Source organism: Solea solea, chromosome 16, assembly GCF_958295425.1.
Source record: "Solea solea chromosome 16, fSolSol10.1, whole genome shotgun sequence".
NCBI lineage: Eukaryota > Metazoa > Chordata > Actinopteri > Pleuronectiformes > Soleidae > Solea > Solea solea.
This window is the reverse complement of record NC_081149.1, coordinates 17,010,535-17,030,249: the sequence shown is the minus strand read 5'-3', so window position 1 is coordinate 17,030,249 and position 19,715 is coordinate 17,010,535. Positions and strand designations below refer to the sequence as shown.

General features: G+C 40.9%; 2 protein-coding genes across 3 annotated transcripts; both read left to right on the top strand.

Moving 5' to 3' along the window:
• The first annotated feature begins 43 nt into the window (after positions 1 to 43).
• On the top strand, positions 44 to 14,043 carry atad5a (ATPase family AAA domain containing 5a). The gene is given in 22 exon segments (XM_058654361.1): positions 44 to 432; positions 1,905 to 1,968; positions 2,081 to 3,855; positions 4,207 to 4,291; positions 4,417 to 4,578; positions 4,998 to 5,136; positions 5,211 to 5,471; positions 5,552 to 5,697; positions 6,072 to 6,225; positions 6,447 to 6,713; positions 6,988 to 7,084; positions 7,215 to 7,297; positions 7,401 to 7,537; positions 7,619 to 7,796; positions 8,214 to 8,399; positions 8,493 to 8,714; positions 8,803 to 8,867; positions 9,030 to 9,219; positions 9,902 to 10,056; positions 11,315 to 12,174; positions 12,322 to 12,477; positions 13,097 to 14,043. Coding segments are annotated over 21 exon segments (5,448 nt in total). The 5' UTR covers positions 44 to 432; positions 1,905 to 1,917; the 3' UTR covers positions 13,176 to 14,043.
• A 131-nt stretch (positions 14,044 to 14,174) lies between these two features.
• adap2 (ArfGAP with dual PH domains 2) lies at positions 14,175 to 19,676 on the top strand. 2 transcript variants are annotated; one of them, XM_058653618.1, is made up of 11 exons: positions 14,175 to 14,462; positions 16,124 to 16,248; positions 16,359 to 16,450; positions 16,741 to 16,829; positions 16,976 to 17,088; positions 17,298 to 17,447; positions 17,534 to 17,617; positions 17,771 to 17,833; positions 18,514 to 18,588; positions 18,710 to 18,938; positions 19,370 to 19,676. In XM_058653618.1, exons 1-11 carry the CDS (start codon positions 14,375 to 14,377, stop codon positions 19,396 to 19,398), a joined length of 1,137 nt encoding a protein of 378 aa, XP_058509601.1. In that variant the 5' UTR covers positions 14,175 to 14,374; the 3' UTR covers positions 19,399 to 19,676. The 2 variants fall into 2 exon arrangements, with proteins under 2 accessions (XP_058509601.1, XP_058509600.1); XM_058653617.1 differs by having other exon boundaries at positions 18,511 to 18,588.
• The last annotated feature ends 39 nt before the right edge of the window (positions 19,677 to 19,715 follow it).

Below are 19,715 nucleotides of genomic sequence, written 5' to 3'. Positions count from 1 at the left end.
TCTAGTTTTCTCTTCTGTGATTGGTGGAGTCCCGTGACGCCAAAGGTCATACATATTTGGCGCTCTTCATTCACAGTCTCTCTGGCGCGTTTTTGAAAGCGCAAACAAACGCCAGTGAAACATGTATTTCGAATTTGTACTCGGAACAAGTGGGAGAAGGTCCGCGTAACGTCCTCTGTCTCATATTCGAGTGCCTTGTCTGTCATGTCGGGAGTGTTTGGGCCACGTTTGGAATATGTGAGGAGCTGTGCTGCGTTCAAAGTAGCACCCGGTGGAGTTTGCTAGCTTGTTGTTTTGCAGCCCGGTGGCAACAAGCAGCTGTCCGACTCTCACTATGAACTTTGCCACTGTCGTTTAAACATACGTGAATAAGTGAATAAGATAAGGAGAAAGTATTTGGAGCTGCAGAGAGGAACCGGTTCTGTCTCGTCAGTAAGTGTTTTCTTCCACATTTTCTTTTATGGTTGTCATTTGGCATAAACATGTAAAAGATGGTGGGTTTTCACTTAATCCAATTTATGTGCTTCACCCCACACAGTATTTTTTATATTGTACAGGACACTTAAATGTATATATGTTTCATATATGGTGACTTTATTTTGACTTAAATATAATAAATGATTAGCACTAGTATACAATGACGAACGTACAGCAGTGAGGGATTGAGCTGCAAATACATATTAAATAAAAAAATATTCTTTTCCTAATCGATTAGTCTGTGTTATTTTCTCGATTTATCTAGTGCTTGTTCAGTCCGTAAAATGTTAGATAATGTTGAGAGATTTTGGTCAGTGTTTCTCAAACCTGGAAATGATGAATGTCTTGTTTTGTACACAATCCAGAATGACTCGGTTTTAATGATTTCTTTGTTATATGGAGCAAAGAAACTAGACAGTATTCACATTTAAGATGAGAAATCAGAAAACTGGTTTTAATTATTGAAAAAACACTGATTTATCAGTAATCAGTTGATGATTGATTTAGTAATCAATTGATCAGCAACCATTTCATAAAATGAGGAAAAACATTCAGAATGATCATAAAAGTAGCACAGCACTGAGTTTTTTGTATTACTGGAAGACATTCAGTCAAAATCAGCAAGGACAGGCACATATTCACATTCCTAAAATCTCATACTCTCCATTTCTGTTTAACATCACATGTATCTTGTCCAACAATTGTGGTGTTCCAATTAGTTTTCTATAGACGCATGAAACATAAACAAGGGAACAGAAAATGATATTTAGGGTTCCGGGCCACACAATTAATCATAAAATAATCAAAATCTTAAACGACCAGGTGAAATATCGAAATTGAAAGATGTTGCAGTTATTTGATAAAGATAAAATGTTTGGCAAAACGGCACGAAACACTGTGCTGTAGGTATTCACTGGCCCAAAAATCATTTTTGTCATCTCTTCAGATGACAAAAAATGTTTTGTTTTGTGACAAATGGGAAAAAAAGGTAAAAATCATTGTGATTTACATATGTTTTTAATGAAAATGATCAGTTCAAACAATCAACAATCATGAATCATATTAAAATTGCAGTATCTGTCAAAAATAATTGCAATGTATGTATTATTTTAATCACAATGCGCACCCTTTGCACCCCTACTTGGGGGCAAAGCACTCTTATGCCCCATCTTGATGCCAGGTCTGATTTTAAGTAATGCAATATTTCTGTTTGTCACCAAATGTGGGTGTTGTGGGGTTGCAAAAAAACAGATACAGTATTGTTGAAGTTGAAGTTATTTTATCAGGTCTGTTATCATGGTCTGTTAGTTTGTATTTAATATTATTATTGTTAATATTATTTGATGTTTCTGATTAATTTCTTAAATGACCTCTGTTATTGTTGCAATAAATGTAAAATAAAATGTTTCTCTGCTTTATTTTTAAAGGCCCCATCAAATTATGGCTGGTGTTGTGGCTATGGCATCTGTCATTGAGGATTTTGACCCCCAGGTATTTTGATGGCATTGGAATGTATAGCATGCAATAGTGGTTATATTGCACATATTCTTCTTTTCTTCACATACATTCTCATGTTTGATTAACTATGTCACTCCTTTTATAGCCTTGCAAGAAATCCTGCAAAGATGGTGGCAGTCCTGTTGTTAAGACAATCACAAACTATTTTTCTCCTGTGGCCAAGCCTGTGGAGAAGCCCTTTTCTCCTCCACGATCCAACAACATTATGGACTACTTTAGCCGGAAACCCCCATCCTCTAAAGAGAAGACCAGTCCATCACCTCAGTCTAAAGAGAACTGTCAGACACCACAGTCTACAGAGAAACGCACCAGTCCTGAGGCAGCTGTAAGGCAGCAGCCATCTCAGAAACGGGGCAGAAAAGCTACCAAAGCTGCAAGGAAACTTGTGGAGTCTGAAAATGCTTGCTTCACAGCAACAGATAGCTGTCTGATTTTAGATGAACCACATCAACCCAAAGACTTGGCAAGAGAGGTGATCAGTGGATCTGGGTTTATTGGTAGTGATACTGCGGCTCTGTTAGCCCAGCTCAGTGCTGAGGCTAGTGCCACGGCACGGACATCAGAGAAGAGGGCCACTATGGCTGTTGTTATTGACTTGACTGAAAAAGATGAACAGCCTAAACAAAGTCCCATAAGTTGTCACAATGGCAAATCTAAAGCAGAGCTCCAGTGCATTTCCACATCTTCAAATGTACCTTTAAGAGAAAAGACTAACAAAACTGCTACAAAGACTTCTAAAAAGAGACTTCAAGAGGATGTGAAGCAACCAGAACCAGAAGAGAAGGAGGCAGAAACCTCCTTGTGTGACGTTAGCATGGAGGATAATGAGGATAAGGCCTCAGACGCAAATAACAGCACAGTCACAATATCCTTTGAGGATTTTTTACGAAGTCAGGGTCAGGACAAGGGTGAAGAGGGAAGTAAAATCACAACAGAGGCAGAGGAAATGAGCAATGACGTGTTGAAAAATTCTTCGAGTTCTGCAGAGCCATCACTCCAAGTCTCCCCTCGAATTATCACCGTCCAGGCTGAGGTGCACACAGTCTCACCCAAACAGGAACTAGTCAAGGATGTGGGAAAGTTGGCTTCTATCTTTAACAAGAGAAAGGGGACTGCGAGTCCTGTGGATGTAGTGCCTTCTCCTCAGACTGAAGCTGGCCACCAGTCTTCATCCTCCGTGCGGAGTGTCAAAAGGAAATCTAATGTGGTTCTTCAGGAGGAAGATCTAGAACTGGCTGTGCTAGAGAGTGAGACCACTCCAAAATGCAGTGAGGCAGAGAGGAAGCAGTTCATGGCTGCCTTCAAGCGGCCCAGCCAGGACGGGTCCAAAACCAAACCTGGTAAGAGTCAGGGCAAGCAGAAGCAACCTGGAGAGAAAAATGTAGATCCTGCAGAAAACATTCCTGAGGAGGAGGATACAATTCCTCCAGCTGTGGAGCAAGTGCCTGCTGCCTCTCCGGAAAAGGGTGTCACTAAAAAGAAACCAACAAGAAAAGGCAAAAAGAAAGCCAAAGAAGAAAATGAGACAGTCACAACAGTTGTTGCTGCTTCTCCTCCTGCAGAAGAAACGGGGGTCACAGTTATTGATGTTGATAATAAAGAAGAGGAGCCCACCATCCCAGCTGTAAGGAGGTCTAGAAGAGGGGCTGATATCACACATCCCCCCGATACCACAATAGCATCTCCTGCCAGAAAAAACAGAAAACAAAAGGAGTCAGTGGATGATGATGCTGCTGCTGCTGCTGCTTCTTTACCTGACTGCTCTGAAAATATGTCCACTCCAAAAACAAGGAGATCCAAACATGGAGTCTTTGTAGCAGAGATGGTGGGCCCACCTGACATGAACGAAAGTCCAATCAGGTGACATATAGTTATAATTTATTAGTAATGTGCATGGTATGGAAAGACTTTTGTGTTTGTCATTAATTCAGCTGTGGTCGACAGGAGGCTGCAGTTTGTGATGCTGGATTATGTTGTACAGAGATCTTGGTTATTTAGCCTAGACTCATTGATACAAAGATGGGCTATAAATAATAGAAAACAAAACTGCCTCATAACATAATGGTAGGTTTGTTGCAGTACTGTTGTGGTCTGCTACTAGTTTATACTTAGGTGTACCGAATTAACTAATGTGTCTGTGTGTGTTATACCTGTTTCTATTCTTGTATATTTATTTCTTGTTTTAAGTAAATGTTTTAATTTTTTCACAAGGATTAAATTTACAAGAGTCAATAGAAATGTTTCCACATCAAAGGCTGGAAGTGGAAGTGGCATTAACACATCGAAGGCTACTAAAGTGAGTATAATTTTTCTCATAAATTGGAGAAATACCACATTTAATGGACTGGTGTTTTAACTTGACCTGGGGAAAATATTTAAATTTTTTCCTATATGGATAATAAAATGTTCTCTCTTTTTTAGACATTGGACAATGAGTCTAAAAGAAGGAAGAAGGCAAAGAAGTTGGTGGAAAAAGCCAAGGTGCTGCAGCAGAGTAAGAAAACTGCTGCTGAAAAGCGGAGCCCCCTAAGGCGTTCGTCAAGATATGAGACCTCCATCAAGAAAAGCTACTGTGAGAATGAGGTACAGCGAAAAGGATGAATACATTCAATCAAGGCATAATTGTATTGTGGTTTTAACGTGAGGCTGTATTATGAATGTGATCTCGGTGAGACAGATCTGTGGTCTGATTCCCCTGAGGCATGTGGGTCCATCAAACACAATTCCAACTGAGCTAGTTAGTGATGGGTATAAAAAGCTGTACACAGGGCTTATGTTTTTGGCTGCATTTCTGTCTTTTTGTGAGTAGAATAACTAAATGTGAACAATTGTTATGCCTGATGAGTTGGACCTTACCACCAGGACTTGATGAGCACTTTGTTACTGATGTTTCTCTCTAACACTGACTGTCCCTACATACTAGAGGGTCCAATGTAGTTATTTTTTCTATTTTTGCTCATTTGTGAGTTTATGTGAGAAGTTCATCTGGTTTGTTTTGTCAGGATTCTGTCATCTGTCTGGAGGACGACCAGTCTGCCACTTCTCTAAAGGCACCAGAAAAGAGTAAAACCCGGAAACCATTGCGAAGTTTAAATGATGTCTTGGGCAAATCAGCTGTCAAAGACACCAAGGCTGTCCCAGGTAATGTTTACTACTTTTAAATCACAATTTATTTTTCACTCTCCTCTAACAGTGCAGTATTTTCTTTCTTACAGGCTCTAAAGCTGCCACGCTGGGCCCAGAGAAAGGTGCTCCTAAGGTGTCCACAGTGATTTCCATCTTTGATGACAGCAGTCGAGAGGGCTCTGAAAACTCCCAGGATGATGAGCAGTTCAAAGCCCGCAGAGAGTTTCTAAAGAGTGGTCTCCCAGAGTCCTTCAGGAAGCAGTTAGCCAAGACTACTGCCACCAAAGAGGCATTTTCCCTCTCCTCTTCCTCCTTTCAACCTGTTCTACACATAAAGCAATTGCCAAATGGTAGGTGGTTTCACAGGGTTTCAAGTGGGTTCAGATCAATCTATTGGGTCGAGCATACATTTCTCATTGTGTATTTACAGATTGCCCTCTTTGGAGTTTACCATGGCCTGAATCTTCATTACTGTGTCCACTGAAAGATCTCTGGAGCCCATCTTCCTCCTTTTCATATGTTAGTGGCTCCTTCAGTTTGAAGACTGAACCAGCCCAGAGAGCCTTTTGTGAAAGGGTATGTTGAAATGACTGGTCTGATTTGATTTGATTGTACGCACGCTACGCCAACGCCCATATTGATGAATTCCAATCTTTGCGTGGAAATGAGCATACACACTACCCACTTTTGATAAATGAGGGCCATTGTCTTATTTGGGATTTACTCACATTTTAGCAAAGTCAGGGCAAATTAAGTAAAGAGCAGCTACCTCTTAGTAAAGCATTTAAAATGGCTTATATGGCAATTTATGTCCAATAAATATGCTATATATGAGTATTTATTGTCAAGAGTAGTAACATTATGTTGTGTTTTATGATTTATGTTTTCCCTAGGTTAATGTTCAGAAACAAACCAAATCTGTTTACCAACAGATATAATTCTTTCCTCAGGGTTCAGGCTGGAGACCAGAGATTTCTGACAGTGTTCGTCAACTTCTTATTGAAGAGGTCAGCAACTCTAACCCTCCCTTCCCTGCTCAGATGTTCATCACTCGCTTCCTAAAGAGACGGACTGACCACCAGCAGCACAGCTGCACAGCCTCAGGTTAGAAACAAATATAGATACTCCATGTTTCTTGTTTATTCTAGACCTTAATTTTAAATGTAGCTGATATTAAATGTATGTATCCATATGTATTTAATTGCATGGACTGGATGGAAAGTTAAACAAGCACACAAGAAAGTTGAATTATTAAAAAAAATGTTCGTTCAATTTGAAAGAATGAAAATGGTCTTAAATGGTGACTGTATGTTTGCTGCTATTAGAAACGGCACCACTAGCAGGTGGAAAGAGGAAAAGGATGGATGATGGAGGGGAAAATGCAGTGAAGGTGGCCAAGAAGCAGCGGGGCAACCACTCGGATGAGAATGTGCCCAAGCCTGAGCCAACAAAGAGAGGAGGTCGCGCAAGACGAGGAAAGAGATTTGAACCAGAGAAGGACATAAGTGCTGACATAAGTGCTCCCATCCTGTGTGAGGACGAGTCTGTGATTGTGTTGGATGACTTGCTGGTGAAAGACACTGTGGAAAAAGGTGAGATAGAAAAAGCAAACTAAATAATATGACTGTCACCTCTTTGAATGAACAGTATTTACACAATACACTGACTCGAACAATGACTACTTCCTTCCACAAAGTTATCATAGAGCAAGATGATTTGTACTTCATCATTATTTGTTTTTATTGTTTAGATTCATCCAAATGGCACATCCAACAAACTTTACCTGCTATTTTTTAATCACATGTCAAAATTAAAGACTTGGTCTTGACTCTGCAAATCAGTCACTCACTACAGTTTATTCCACAGATGTGAAGAAGGAGGATGTGTTGTGGACTGAGAAATATCAGCCGCAGCACTCCAGTGATATCATAGGCAATACCGCCTCAGTAAGGAGGCTGCACAGGTGAGGAACCACCTCAAAACTGCTTTCATGTTATTGCATTTGTTTTAAGCCCAATACCCAAAGTTTTACCATCAGTGACTGAATCAAGAATATTGAAGTCAATATTTCACTTTTGCTTTTTGGTACGCAGTTGGCTGAAGGAATGGAAACTGCGTGCAGATCGGGAAGAAAGAAAAAATCAGAAAGACAAGAAACGAGAGGAAGGAAACAATGGTGGGACACCATAGAGATGCTGATTTTTATTTTGTTTTGTTTTCATAACTGTTGGATTTTACATTAACTGTATTTTGACTGCATGGTGGCTTTTTGTGTCCAGACTCTGACTGGGACTGTGGAGAAGAGGACTCCCAGGATGCAGAGGACATGTTGTGTAATACAATACTGATCACAGGACCCACTGGAGTAGGAAAGACTGCGGCCGTCTATGCTTGTGCGCAGGAGCTGGGCTTCAAGGTGCAAATCACCTCACGTGTATCACAAAGCAGCACATCCACTGTGAGACAGTTGCAGAACTAACAGCTTCACTCTCTTCAGGTATTTGAGGTAAACGCTTCCTCTCAGCGGAGTGGCCGTCTCATTCTGTCCCAGCTGAGAGAAGCCACTCAGTCACATCAGGTGGACAGTCAGGGGGTCAACGCTCACAAACCCACCTACTTCAACAGCTACGGCACAAGCAGCAGTGCTGGCACTGCCAGACCAGGATTCTCTCCAAGTATGTACACAGCTCCCAGTAATAGCACTGTTCTAATGAGTTGTTGGTTCATGTTGAATGTAGCGGCACCCAGTGTACTGTACTATTTTGCTTTGAAAATCAGGCACCATTTTACAACAAAAAATATAATATCTTTATTTTGTATTGCAAATTCTTAAGACATGATATACATTACACACATGGTAAACTTTTCACATTCTACTGTTTTCTTTGCATGATCCCTTTAAACAGTGTGCAGTGTATACTAAATGCTTTGAGCTAAATGCATTGAGCTGCTGCCACGTGATAGGCTGATTAGATATTTTTATTAATAAGCCGTTGAGCAGGTGTTCCCATAAAAGTATCCAGTGAGTGTACAGTAGGATAAAGTATTTGCAATTGCACTAAAGAGAACAGATTTTTGTTTTCCTCCTTCAGGAAAGGTGAACTCTCCTTGCAGAGTGGTCTCCTCACCCAGGAAACATCCACAGTCACCAAGGGCTGGTAAAAAAGGCACTTTGGCTCCAACTGCTTTAGTTAACTTCTTCAAAATGGGTCAACCCACCAAGAAGGATCAACAGAACACTAAGAAGAATGAACAAGCAGGTAAACGCATCTGAAAGTGTAAAATGTTTAAATTATTGTTGCCTAAGTGCGAGTATTTACCATTATTTTTCTCTTACACAATCTCTTTTCATATAGCTGCTTCCATGAAAGCAAATAATGAGAGTGCCAATAAGAAAAAGGATGTCACAGTCAAAACGTCAGCAAGAGCTTCCACACCTAAAGAGAACAGTGAAGATCAGAGTAAGAAGACAGCCACTTCACTTATCCTGTTTGAAGAGGTGGATGTTATTTTTGAGGAAGACTCTGGGTTTTTAGCTGCCGTCAAGACATTCATGGCCACGACTAAGAGGCCAGTCATACTGACTACCAGTGGTGAGTAGGAGAGCTATTAAAAGCAATGCCTTACCCTGTGTCGTTTGCATTACTTTATACTCTATACTGTGTTATGCTTGTTTTCTAGATCCTGCATTCAGCACCATGTTTGATGGCAGCTTTGACGAAATCCATTTTAAAACCCCGTCGGAGGTGAGTGAAGGATTCCCAAACATGAATGTTGAATGGCAGGATTGAGCTTTGCTGTTAATACTTTCTGGCTGAGTGGCTTGAAATTGTACTAAATAAAACATTTTGTGTGTAATGATTTCAACCACTTTTCCTCACTTGTCCTTTTCTTTCTCTTGGCTACAGTTAAATGTGAGCACCTACCTGCAGCTGTTGTGTCTGGCTGAAGACATGAGAACAGACCCAGCGAACATCAGCTCTCTCCTCCGGCTCAATGGCTGTGACATCAGGCAGAGTTTACTCCAGCTTCAGTTCTGGACTCGCAGTGCAGGGGGGAGCTCTGTTATCAGGCCACTGAAGCACCGTGATACCAGTGGTGAGCAGATGAGGAGAGCTGTTGATAATAATATTGACATTATACTGGTTCTTACTATTAATGTTGAACGTTTGCCCTTATTACCATTATTAGAAGCCTTTATCCATTTGTGTGTACCATTGACCAGGATGCAGACAATAATGAATCCGTATGAACAAATAAACCTGCTCAGATTTTAACTGTAAACATAAAGCACTCACCCTATTAATTCCATACACTTTTTCCTTAAATGCATAAGCTCTGAGCTACAAGACAGAAGTTTCTTTATATCTCTATCTATAACCTGCTAAAGGTAAACCTGAGACTTGACAATTTACTGTTTCATTTCAAATACAAAGCACTGAAGTTCAGGATACTGGATTCAGATACTGGACCCCTAGTAATGCCCCTCTCTTTATTTTATAACTCCAATTTTATGAATTATTCTTTTATCACTATCTGTCAAAACATGTTAGAATGTTAGTTACATTCGGTCAGGTTGGTCCCTTGTGGCGGGGCGCTCAGTCGCAGCGGCTCTGATCAACCCTCCATCTGACCTCGACATTTCGTTGTGCAATACCAGTTGTTGTATAATGATAAATAAAGATGCTTTCCTTTCCTTTTCCTGTTAAACTTTTATTGTATATATGGTTGCACTACCTTGTAATTCAGTCTCTTTTCTCCTTTACCTTTTTTAATGCAGAACTAAAGCCTGAGCCTGTTGGAGAAGCAGCAGAGATGTCTGTGTGTGAGGTCACTGTCCCACATGCTCTCCCTCCCTGCGACACTGGCTGCACTGAGAGCAGACTGGGCCTGCTGAACCTCGAACCAGAGAGAGACATCTGGAAGCTGTTCAGGGTAAATGACACATAACAACTGCAGTGAAATCCCCATGACATCATAATCAACCTTTTAGTGCTTTAATCACGTACATGTTGCTTGAAAAGTCACACCCACACACGTATACAACATTATACTATCAAAAGCCAATATTTCCAATATTCCTGGTGTATACTATATTAAAAGTTGCTATGCCCTCAAATCTGTTGCGAGATGTTGATGACTCATCTTTGTACTTGGGTGGACTACCCTAAATTGTATCCAGTCAAGCACTGTATGACTGTTTTGATGCCCTGCTCCACCTCAATGTACCATTCAGAAGCCTCAAATTCATTGTGGGAAGGGCCTGTGTTTCTCTGGTCTCTCTCTCCTCAGCAGCAGCTCCAGTATCATGTTTCAGTTTAAACATATACAATATGGCCTTACTCGAGAAATGTCCTCATCCTCTTCCTCAGAAACGTCACACTCAGCTTCTGTTTTGTATTGCACATCACAGTGACCGTGGTTGCGAGAACAACTGAGAATATCCTGTCTTCTGTGTTTAGCTGTGTCTCAATCACAGGCGTGCTGTGTCATGCTGTGTAACACCCCTGAGCTGATGTTAGGCCATTCCGTCATGTAGTTTTCAGAACCACAAGTTCAAATGCAATACATATGTAACAGATCAGGCAGAATGCCAGGACACTTGTCTTGTCACCATAAAAAGTGAAGGTGATGGATGGCTGTTGTGCCAGGCAAAGTTGGGGACAAGCAAACTGGAGAGTGTTTTACCGAATCACCAAAAATTCTGAGAATTGGATCACTGACAAAAAAAAATATCTAAGAGAGCTTTAAAAATTAAGTGACTCGGACAATAGATTGCACTTATAGAGGTATCCCTTCATAACAAACTTTACCATGTTCTATATTTTACATACTTCTATTGCGATGTGTAAGCGTTGTCTTGAATAGGATGAGATTCTGCAGGTCTCGAGTAATGTCCACTCTCTGTTTCTGCACTGGGGCATTATAAGTGTCAGATATATTCAGTTTCTCGGGTCCTGCGATATATTGCTCGATCTCCATGCATTTAAAGCACACAGTAAACTCTGATGGCTTGAAACCAGCCCTTGTGTTGTTCATTAATTGAGCTCTATTGGCTCGTTTTAACAGGATATATGCAAATATGCAGAAGCTACCAGGGCTCCAAGAGTCATGTCATGAGGCCTTTAAGATTTCTTCGATGTAATCATGATTATTTGATTCATGTGATTCTTGGTGTATGTGCTTTTAACAGAGCCAGAGTCTGAAGGAGACTGTTTGCTGGGAGCTTCTGATCAACAGCAGGCAACGAGGAGTGGACCTACTCTATACCAACATGGAGACTCTCTTACCTCTACCACTCACACAGCTGACTTCCTCCATCTGCAAACCTGTTTCAGAATCAAAAGACCATCCTTCTGATATTCCCAAAGAGCAGCCGTCGTCAGACATTCTACCATCTCACACCAGGCTAATGCACATGGCAGAGTCAGGAGATTGTTCAGATGATGGCAGTCCAATTAAAGTTTCCAACAGGATGAGGAAGAACAAGAGAAGGCACGGTCTACCTGTCCAAGATGGGCTGTACTCGGACTCTGACTCAGAGGAAGGTTTTCTATCTCTCTGCAAGCCACAGGTTTCTGCTCAAGATAAGGAGAGAGTCAATAAGAGGGCTGTTCCAGAAAAGGTGAAAAGGAAGCTGTTGACTGCTGAGGCGCGAGCAAAAAGTCTCCCCGTCTCTCAGTGTCTTGAGTCGATGGCTGACTTTTTTGACAACATGTCCTACCTGGACTCCTTGCTTATGCATCCAGAAGGAGGTGATGTTCACAGGAGAACATCAGCAGTCAGTGCAGCGTTTAAAGATGGGATGACGGATGAGTTGAGGGTTGAGGCTGACAGAGAGAGCTGGACGAGTGGAGAGCAGGTCTTGCAAATCCAGGCTGCTGTGGAAGCACTGAGCTTCCACAAGTGTCAAAGTTCTGTAGCCGATGCATGGAACAAATCCCAGCAACTAGAAGGGGAGCTGGGAAAAGAAGCTGCAGAGGAGCTTACCCTCCCTGTGGCCTCTCATCGTGAAGGTCACAGCTTCTCTCAGGATGGCCCCTGTCATCGACAGTAAGTCTTTCGAGTATCTCTGTAATGTTGGACCCTTTCACTGACTATGGTCAGTCATCCGGCCCAGACTTCACTCAAAAATAAAAATGCTCTGATACTGATCACAACCCACTTCAAAGAAAACTTATGTGTGTTGACATGTTCCAGGTTGGTCCAGAGGAGGAGAGAAGTAATGGAGAGTCTTATCCTGAGAGGAGCGGTTGGTCTGGGAAACCGACCAGCAGCTGCTCTCGACTACTTGCCTGTCCTACGTACTATCTGCAGATCAGAGCATCTCAAGGAGAAGGGCAAGGTCAAACGACGGTGAGGAAACGGTGATACTGTATATGTAAAATATGTGCAACAGTTGACTCATGGTGGTACAGTGGTTAGCATTGTTGCCTCACAGCAGGAAGGTCACCAGTTCAGATCAGAGTTTAACAGAGGGCCTTTCTGTGTGGGGTTTGCATGTTCATTATAAATACATTTTTATTTTGAGTTATTTATTGCTCCACGTGAACACATTTGTTTTGAGATCATGTGAAATATCAAAAATATTGCTTTTCCCCAAAAGTTTGACTTTTTTCACTTGACTGGCCCCCTCCTGACCAGACTCAAATGTCAAACTCAAATTATCTGGGGGCCACTGAGCATCGCAGTGGCCCCCAGGTCATTTGAGTTTGACAACTTAGGTGTGAATGTGAGGCTGAATGGTTGTTTGTCTCTGTATGTTAGGCCAATTTACCCTTACTGATGATGTCCCAGAAAATATAATAAGATATAATTTCATGTCAGCATCTCTCAATCATACTTTACTCAGGCTGCAGCGGTGTGTCTCAGAGCACGTAATTGACAGGCTACATGTGTCAGTGCAGATATTCAAACTCAATTCATACAAATGTGTCCATATTACACAACTAAGTTGTCTCTTTTGTCTCTACAGGTTTTTGCACTACCTAGATGCAATCCACCTTGGTCTTGCAAAAAGCACTATACAACACTTGGCTGAAGACTTCCCCTAAACCAGAGAGGACCTCATTTTCTGCCGTATAGTTTTGGCACTCGGGCTCTGTACATTTAAGGAGGAGACATCAGTAGGCCTTTTCTTTTCTGGCCTTTTTCTGATCAGACACAAAACACGACCTGGTGATGTTTCCTCACACTTTCCTCTAACATGGAAATTACTGAATATAGTTGCACAGTGACGCCTGTCCTTTGGTGCTTTAAGACAACACACCAAGTCATTTTTCACACTATTTGTGTAATATTAAAGGTCCAGTGTGTAACATTAAGCAACGTTTTTTTGTGGAAACTGAATAAACTACCCATAAGTATGTTTGTATAAATGTATATTTACTTGAATATAAGAACCTTGCAAGGCAGTGTTACTCTACAGCAGCCCAAACATACAAAGCAGCCACAGCATGTTTGGGTTCTGAGGTGGAAGTTTACCACACAAACGAAGAACAACGTCCTTTCTTGGGGAAAGGAAGGAGTGAAACATTTCGTACAATCTGTAGTTTGATGTCCCTAATACTTACACACTGGACCTTGTAAATGGTGCTTTTTTTTCTTCTTTTTTTGTACAGTAGCATTTCGTAGTTTTGTATAAGGAAAATGGCTTTGCAACGTCTTTTAATCAAGTAGAAACTGTGTGAACCTTTTAAAAATGTAAAATAGAAATAATTTTGTAAAAGGCTGTGTATAAATCCACACAAAGTATAATCATTGCACTTGGGGTATGTTTGAGACTCATTTGTCACCTTCACATTCATCACGAAGATTTGATTTTTTTTTTATATATATATATATATATTTAACTTTGTACACAGTTTTTACAAAAAGTACTTTTTTGTTGTGATCGAATAAAGTTTTATCACGACAGACAAACAGTGATAGCTCTCACACACACATTGATTGACTGCATCTAAGCAGACCTGGCTGGCTCTGGTATGTGGACAGTGGGGGGACCGGTTCTTCTTTATTTTTATTTTTTTTTACAGTGTAGGAGGAGTGAGATCCGTCTCTTCTCGGTGGTGAAACATTCCACATGTGGCCTGTCTGTCGCAACTTCCACTTTTCATATTTGCGTCTTTTTTTCCGCTGTCTGCCGCACCCAAAACAATGTGAGCACCATGCTGTGTTTGGACAGCGGCCTTCTTCATCGTCGTCTTCGTCGTCATTTGAGTACTGAAGAAGAGAGCCTGCCCTCTGCACAGCAATGTCAAACCATGAGAAAAACAAAAGGATCCTGCTGGAATTAGTGAAGGAGCCGCACAACAGCCGCTGCGCTGACTGCGGCGCGCCAGGTGAGAGCTGCTCTATCACCGACCAACGTTTTATATCATGTGCTCATATTTTTCTATTTAATCTCTGCTTACAATTGGGTTTAATAGATTTGGTCGTCTTAAACTGAAAGGAGGAAGACAAAGAATGATTACTCACTGCCAATACTGCATATACTATTATTCTTATCTCAACTCAATATTTTATAAATTACATATTCATAGATGTTCAAAATGCATGTTAATTATGTACTACCTTTACTGCATTTGGTGCTGAAACTCTATAAATTTCCCCACTGTGGGACTTCAGTAAATCAGTAAAAAGGTGTAGCTAATAAAAGCATAAGTATGTCAAGGAAATCCTTTAAAGGAAGCTGATGTTCCACTAGGATCAAGAAATGTGAATTTGAAATGTGGCTCCTGTAAGTCAAGTGTTATAAATACATCAATTGTGAGTTTCAAGGTGTTTATCAAAGTTACTCAGAAAAAGCAAGTATACATAGAGGAAAATCTCTAAGGAAAACAATATAGTTTGCACTAAAAGTTGAGATGAAATATATTTATGGCATCCAAATTAAAATATCTGTCCCACAGCCAGGAATCTATCCCATGTGACTCAAGTATTGTAAATGGATAAATACTTAGTATAGGTGTGTAAATCAAGACATGTTAACATTTGTGCAAGAAATCCTCTAAAGAAAATGATCTAAGACTAAGACGTACTAAGGATTGAATGACCTCTCATGGGTTTGTCAGACATCACAAAAATCATTTGCAGTGGTTCGTCTAATGTTTAAAGTTGCAGATTATTTTACAGTTTTACTTAAACATGCATCCCCATGTCTTGATAAATTGGAAAGTACAACACAAAATCATACCTCTTCTCATCTCTTCTATGAGCTCACACCTGAAACAAAGTCTGTGTTCCTCTGGAGTGGCATTAACCCTGCCAGTCTCTAGGGCTAATGATAAAGTTCCTGAACAGAACTGAACTGCAGAAGAACTGTTCTCGTAGCATCAAGAGGAAATACCCATCCTGCAGAGATCTGGCCCCTGTTATTTAAGTATGATTATGAATGCTCCCACAGGTTTCCTGCCCCAGTCCAAAAACACACAGAGCTTAACTGGACACTTTAAATTGAATGTGAAATGCCATGCGTCTCTATATATTGGCTCTGCGATGGACTTGTGATCTGTCCAGGGCCCCATGTCAGCTGGGATGGGCTCTAGCCCCACTTGAACCTGCTTTCATCTGCTTTTACATTATGAATGAGATCACAAAGAAAAGATTGGGACAACATGACACTAATGTCATGGACTAAAATGTATATGAAATGGAACAAAATAATCTATCCATCCATCTTCTACCGCTTTATCCTCCACACAAGGGTCACGGGGGGCTGTGCCAGTCTCAGCTGGCATAGGATGAAAGGCAGGGTCACACACTGGACAGGTCACCAGTCCATCACAGGGCAACAACCATCCATTCTCACACTCATGGTAAAATTAGAGTGTCCAATTTACCTAATCCCTAAATCTGCATGTCTTTGGACTGTGGGAGGAAACCAGAGAACCTGGAGAAAACCCACACATACATGGGGAGAACATGCAAACTCTCAGTAAGTACAGTACTGTATTGAATATACTCAAATGTAATCAAATCCCTCGTCTTCCACACACCTCAGATCCAGACTGGGCGTCCTACAAGCTGGGTGTGTTTGTGTGTCTGAACTGCTCTGGCGTGCATCGCAGCCTCTCCAGCCGAGTCAAATCCATAAAGTTGGACTTCTGGGAGGATGAGCTGGTCGAGGTATAGACTGTTACAACACTCCATACTTTTTACCTTTTTATCACAATGCTTGTATATCAGTTTATAACGGGATGTCCATGTGTAATCTGTCTGTGTGTCTTTTGGGGAAGTTCATGAAATCTAGTGGCAATGCCAGTGCCAAAGTTACATACGAGAGAGCTGTTCCACCATACTACTACCGGCCACAGGAAAATGACCATGCGTACGTATAGTTTTTCCAGGATGTTCATGCTCTTCAAAAAACTGTCCTTATGATGTCTCACTGTCTCCGTTAAGCCTTATATGGTTGTGTATGTGTTTATGAGCAGGCACAGACTGATGATGGTGCAAAACCACCAAAAAATAGAAGTGCAACTTTGTACTGTTGACATGGCATGCTGATTCATTTCTGCTGCGATATATGGAAGCAACGTAGTGATTATGTTCATGTGGCTACAGATCTGGGTTTTGCTTATTTTGAAGATGTCTGACCTGTTTGCTCCTGAACTGTAGTGTCCTGCGAGAGCAGTGGATCCGGGCCAAATATGAAAGGACAGAGTTCAGCGGGGAAACCAAGTATCCTCCACTTGCATATACCACAGGTGATGTTGTGTATTTCTACTGCATAACATGCACGTGCAGACCTTGTTTGCTGTACAGTGAAAACGGTCAAGAAGTGAAACCTGAAATACTTAGAGAGTTTAAATCACCTTTAATTGAGTGTTTTTTTTTGTTGGACTGATACCAGGTTTCTATGAAGGGCTGCTGTGGAAGAAAGGAAAAGAGAACACACAGTTTCTGAAGAGGAAGTTTGTGCTGTCAGAGAGAGAATTCACAATGACTTATTACAACAAGGACAATGTGAGTTCTCTGCTACACATCTGAACTGCTGATGCACTGTTAAATTAAAAAAATGTTTTAAATTGCTTACCTCTGCCTTAAAGCAGGTCTGTCTGGATTTTTACTTTATTTTCTTGTTAAAACCACAAAAAAGTATTAGTAAATCACTGTGCAAACAATGCAAACAATATCTAGTGTGCTAATACTCCGTTGATACACATGTGATCTAGGAGTCCAAAGGCCCTAAAGCTGTGATTCCTATCAAGGACCTGAACGCCACTTTTCAGCCAGACAAAATCGGTCATCCTAATGGGCTGCAGCTCATTTACCAAGATGCCATTCATACCAGGAACCTCTATGTTTATCACGAGAGTCCAGAGGTAAGTATACTGTAAAATGTGTAAAATTTGTGAGTTGTTTTATTTTTTGGCTGTGGAGAAACTCGGGGTCTCGTCTCCTGCTCTAGGAAATAGTCACATGGTACAACGCCATTCGTGCAGCGCGCTACGCATACCTGAAAACAGCATATCCGACAGGAAGTGATGAAGAAGTAAGCATCCAATCTTGTACATGTTTTATTTTTTTAATGCACCCTGCAGTAATGTGTTTAACTTGACCTTTACAGATCAGACAGCAATAAGGATAGAAATATGAAATGTGCATTTTTTTTTCTTCTTGTGTTACCTTTACATCTCTCTATTAGCTGATACCAAAGATAACAAGAAATTACCTCAAAGAAGGATACATGGAAAAGACAGGGCCGCAGGTGAGTTATTAAAAAAACCCAGCATTAATGTATTGTGGTGAGTTTAAGACGTTCGTATGAGTCATGTCTTACATTTAAAAAAGTGTTTCAGTTCCTTTTATACATACCCCCACACACACATATTTGCACATCTATCATTGTGAGGACAGTGCATTGACTTCCATTCATTTGGACAGCCAAACTAAAGCCTTATCCCTAACCATAGTCCAGTTAATACCTACCTCTAACCTTAACCTAACAATGAATTTACATATTAATCCTAACTTTAATCAGTTCCTCAGAAATTCGGTTCTTCCCAGTAGGACCAGGCTTTGGACTATGAGGACTATGGTCCTGACAAGGTCAGTGTTTATGCCTGAAAAGGTTCTAAGGATAGAAACACTGGTTTCTATTAATTTCCAGGAGACTTACTCTAACCTTAACCATAATTACTACTGGCCTTATAACCCTGACCTCTGCCTCATTTTAAAATATGTCTTCACCTTAAAATGTAGTAAAATTACATTATGGGGACTAAACTTTCCCACAACATAAGGAAGACCAGATACAAACACACACACACACGCACACACACCAATGTTTGTTTTGAGCTGGACATATGGATATTATGATGGAAATTTTGCAGTGCTCTTATTTATTCATGTGAAGTGTTTGTATTAAATATGGTTTTTCAACAGCAGACGGAGTCATTCAAAAAGAGATGGTTTATTTTGGACTCTCAGAACAGGAAGTTGCTCTACTTCAAAGGTCAACTGGTAAGGACACAACTTCCTCTCATTCTAACCTGACGCTGTGTGTGCCGCTTTAGTAAAGGATGTCAAGCCCTTGCCCTGCAGTCATTTGAATATATTTACGCTCTCATCACTGTGAGTGTAGGATGCAGAGGAGTTAGGTGCGGTCTTCATCGGCACAGAGAGCAATGGTTACTCTGTGAAGGAATACATCCCAAAACACACACGTGGAAACAAGTGGAACTGTGGCCTTATGGTGGACACGCCTGGGCGGCAGTTTGTTTTCATGTGTGAGCAGGAGAGGGACAAAAAAGAATGGTTGGATGCCCTGAAGCATGTCCTGTCCAGACCCATGGCACCACAGGATTACACTGGTGAGTAAGACCACACACACAGTTCAGGCTAAGAGATGCTTCTGCACAAAATTGACATTTGACTTCTAGTAAGGCCATGTGGCTGTGTCTATGATTGTAGCTTGACATTTTCTCATATTACAGCACCTTAGGGCTCAATGTTCACACACATTCGGCAGCAATTCCTACCCTTTCCTGCCTTTTGTCAGACCTACATTTTTTGCAGTCTTGCCTTGCGAAAGGACGGACTTTTAATTCTCTCATGAACGTTGATGAGCTATTTTGACCAAGACCAAAGTGAAGGCTATTCTGCTCCAGGTTTTACTCTTCAGAGTTAGTCCTCATAGATAATCCATACTCCCAAATTATAAGTGATCATACTAATATAAAACTGCTCACAACACCACACAATGTTGTCATGCTTTGCATTGTGTGTATGTGTCTCATTGTAGTTGAAGCCAACATCAAGTACAAAAACTAAACTGCTAAGAGGGCTGTCTGCAAGATGATGATGAGATGACAGCAGTTCAAGAAAATTCACGTGGCTCCAATGCTGACTCAACTTTGTGTTGCCATAATCACCTTGAACTTATACTGACTGCTCCATGGTGTAGCTTGACCTCCATGTGATCGCCTCAACACTGGACATGGAATCTGATGGCATATTACAGACTTCAAAGTTTTTATTTAGAAAATTATTCTACATTTGGTTGTGAATGTTTTTGTATGTCTGGACAAATAAATGCCATTTTCTAAATATGTGGTGATGCCGTTGGGATCACTTAATTGTAATGTTAA

What these genes read in the sequence shown, in the direction of transcription:
- adap2 (XM_058653617.1), top strand. Translation starts at nt 14,375, where the DNA reads ATGTCAAACCATGAGAAAAACAAAAGGATCCTGCTGGAATTAGTGAAG. An exon ending in TTTATCACGAGAGTCCAGAG is followed by an intron (nt 17,448 to 17,533) that starts GTAAGTATACTG and finishes CTCCTGCTCTAG; the next exon opens with GAAATAGTCACATGGTACAA. An exon ending in TGGAAAAGACAGGGCCGCAG is followed by an intron (nt 17,834 to 18,510) that starts GTGAGTTATTAA and finishes GTTTTTCAACAG; the next exon opens with CAGACGGAGTCATTCAAAAA.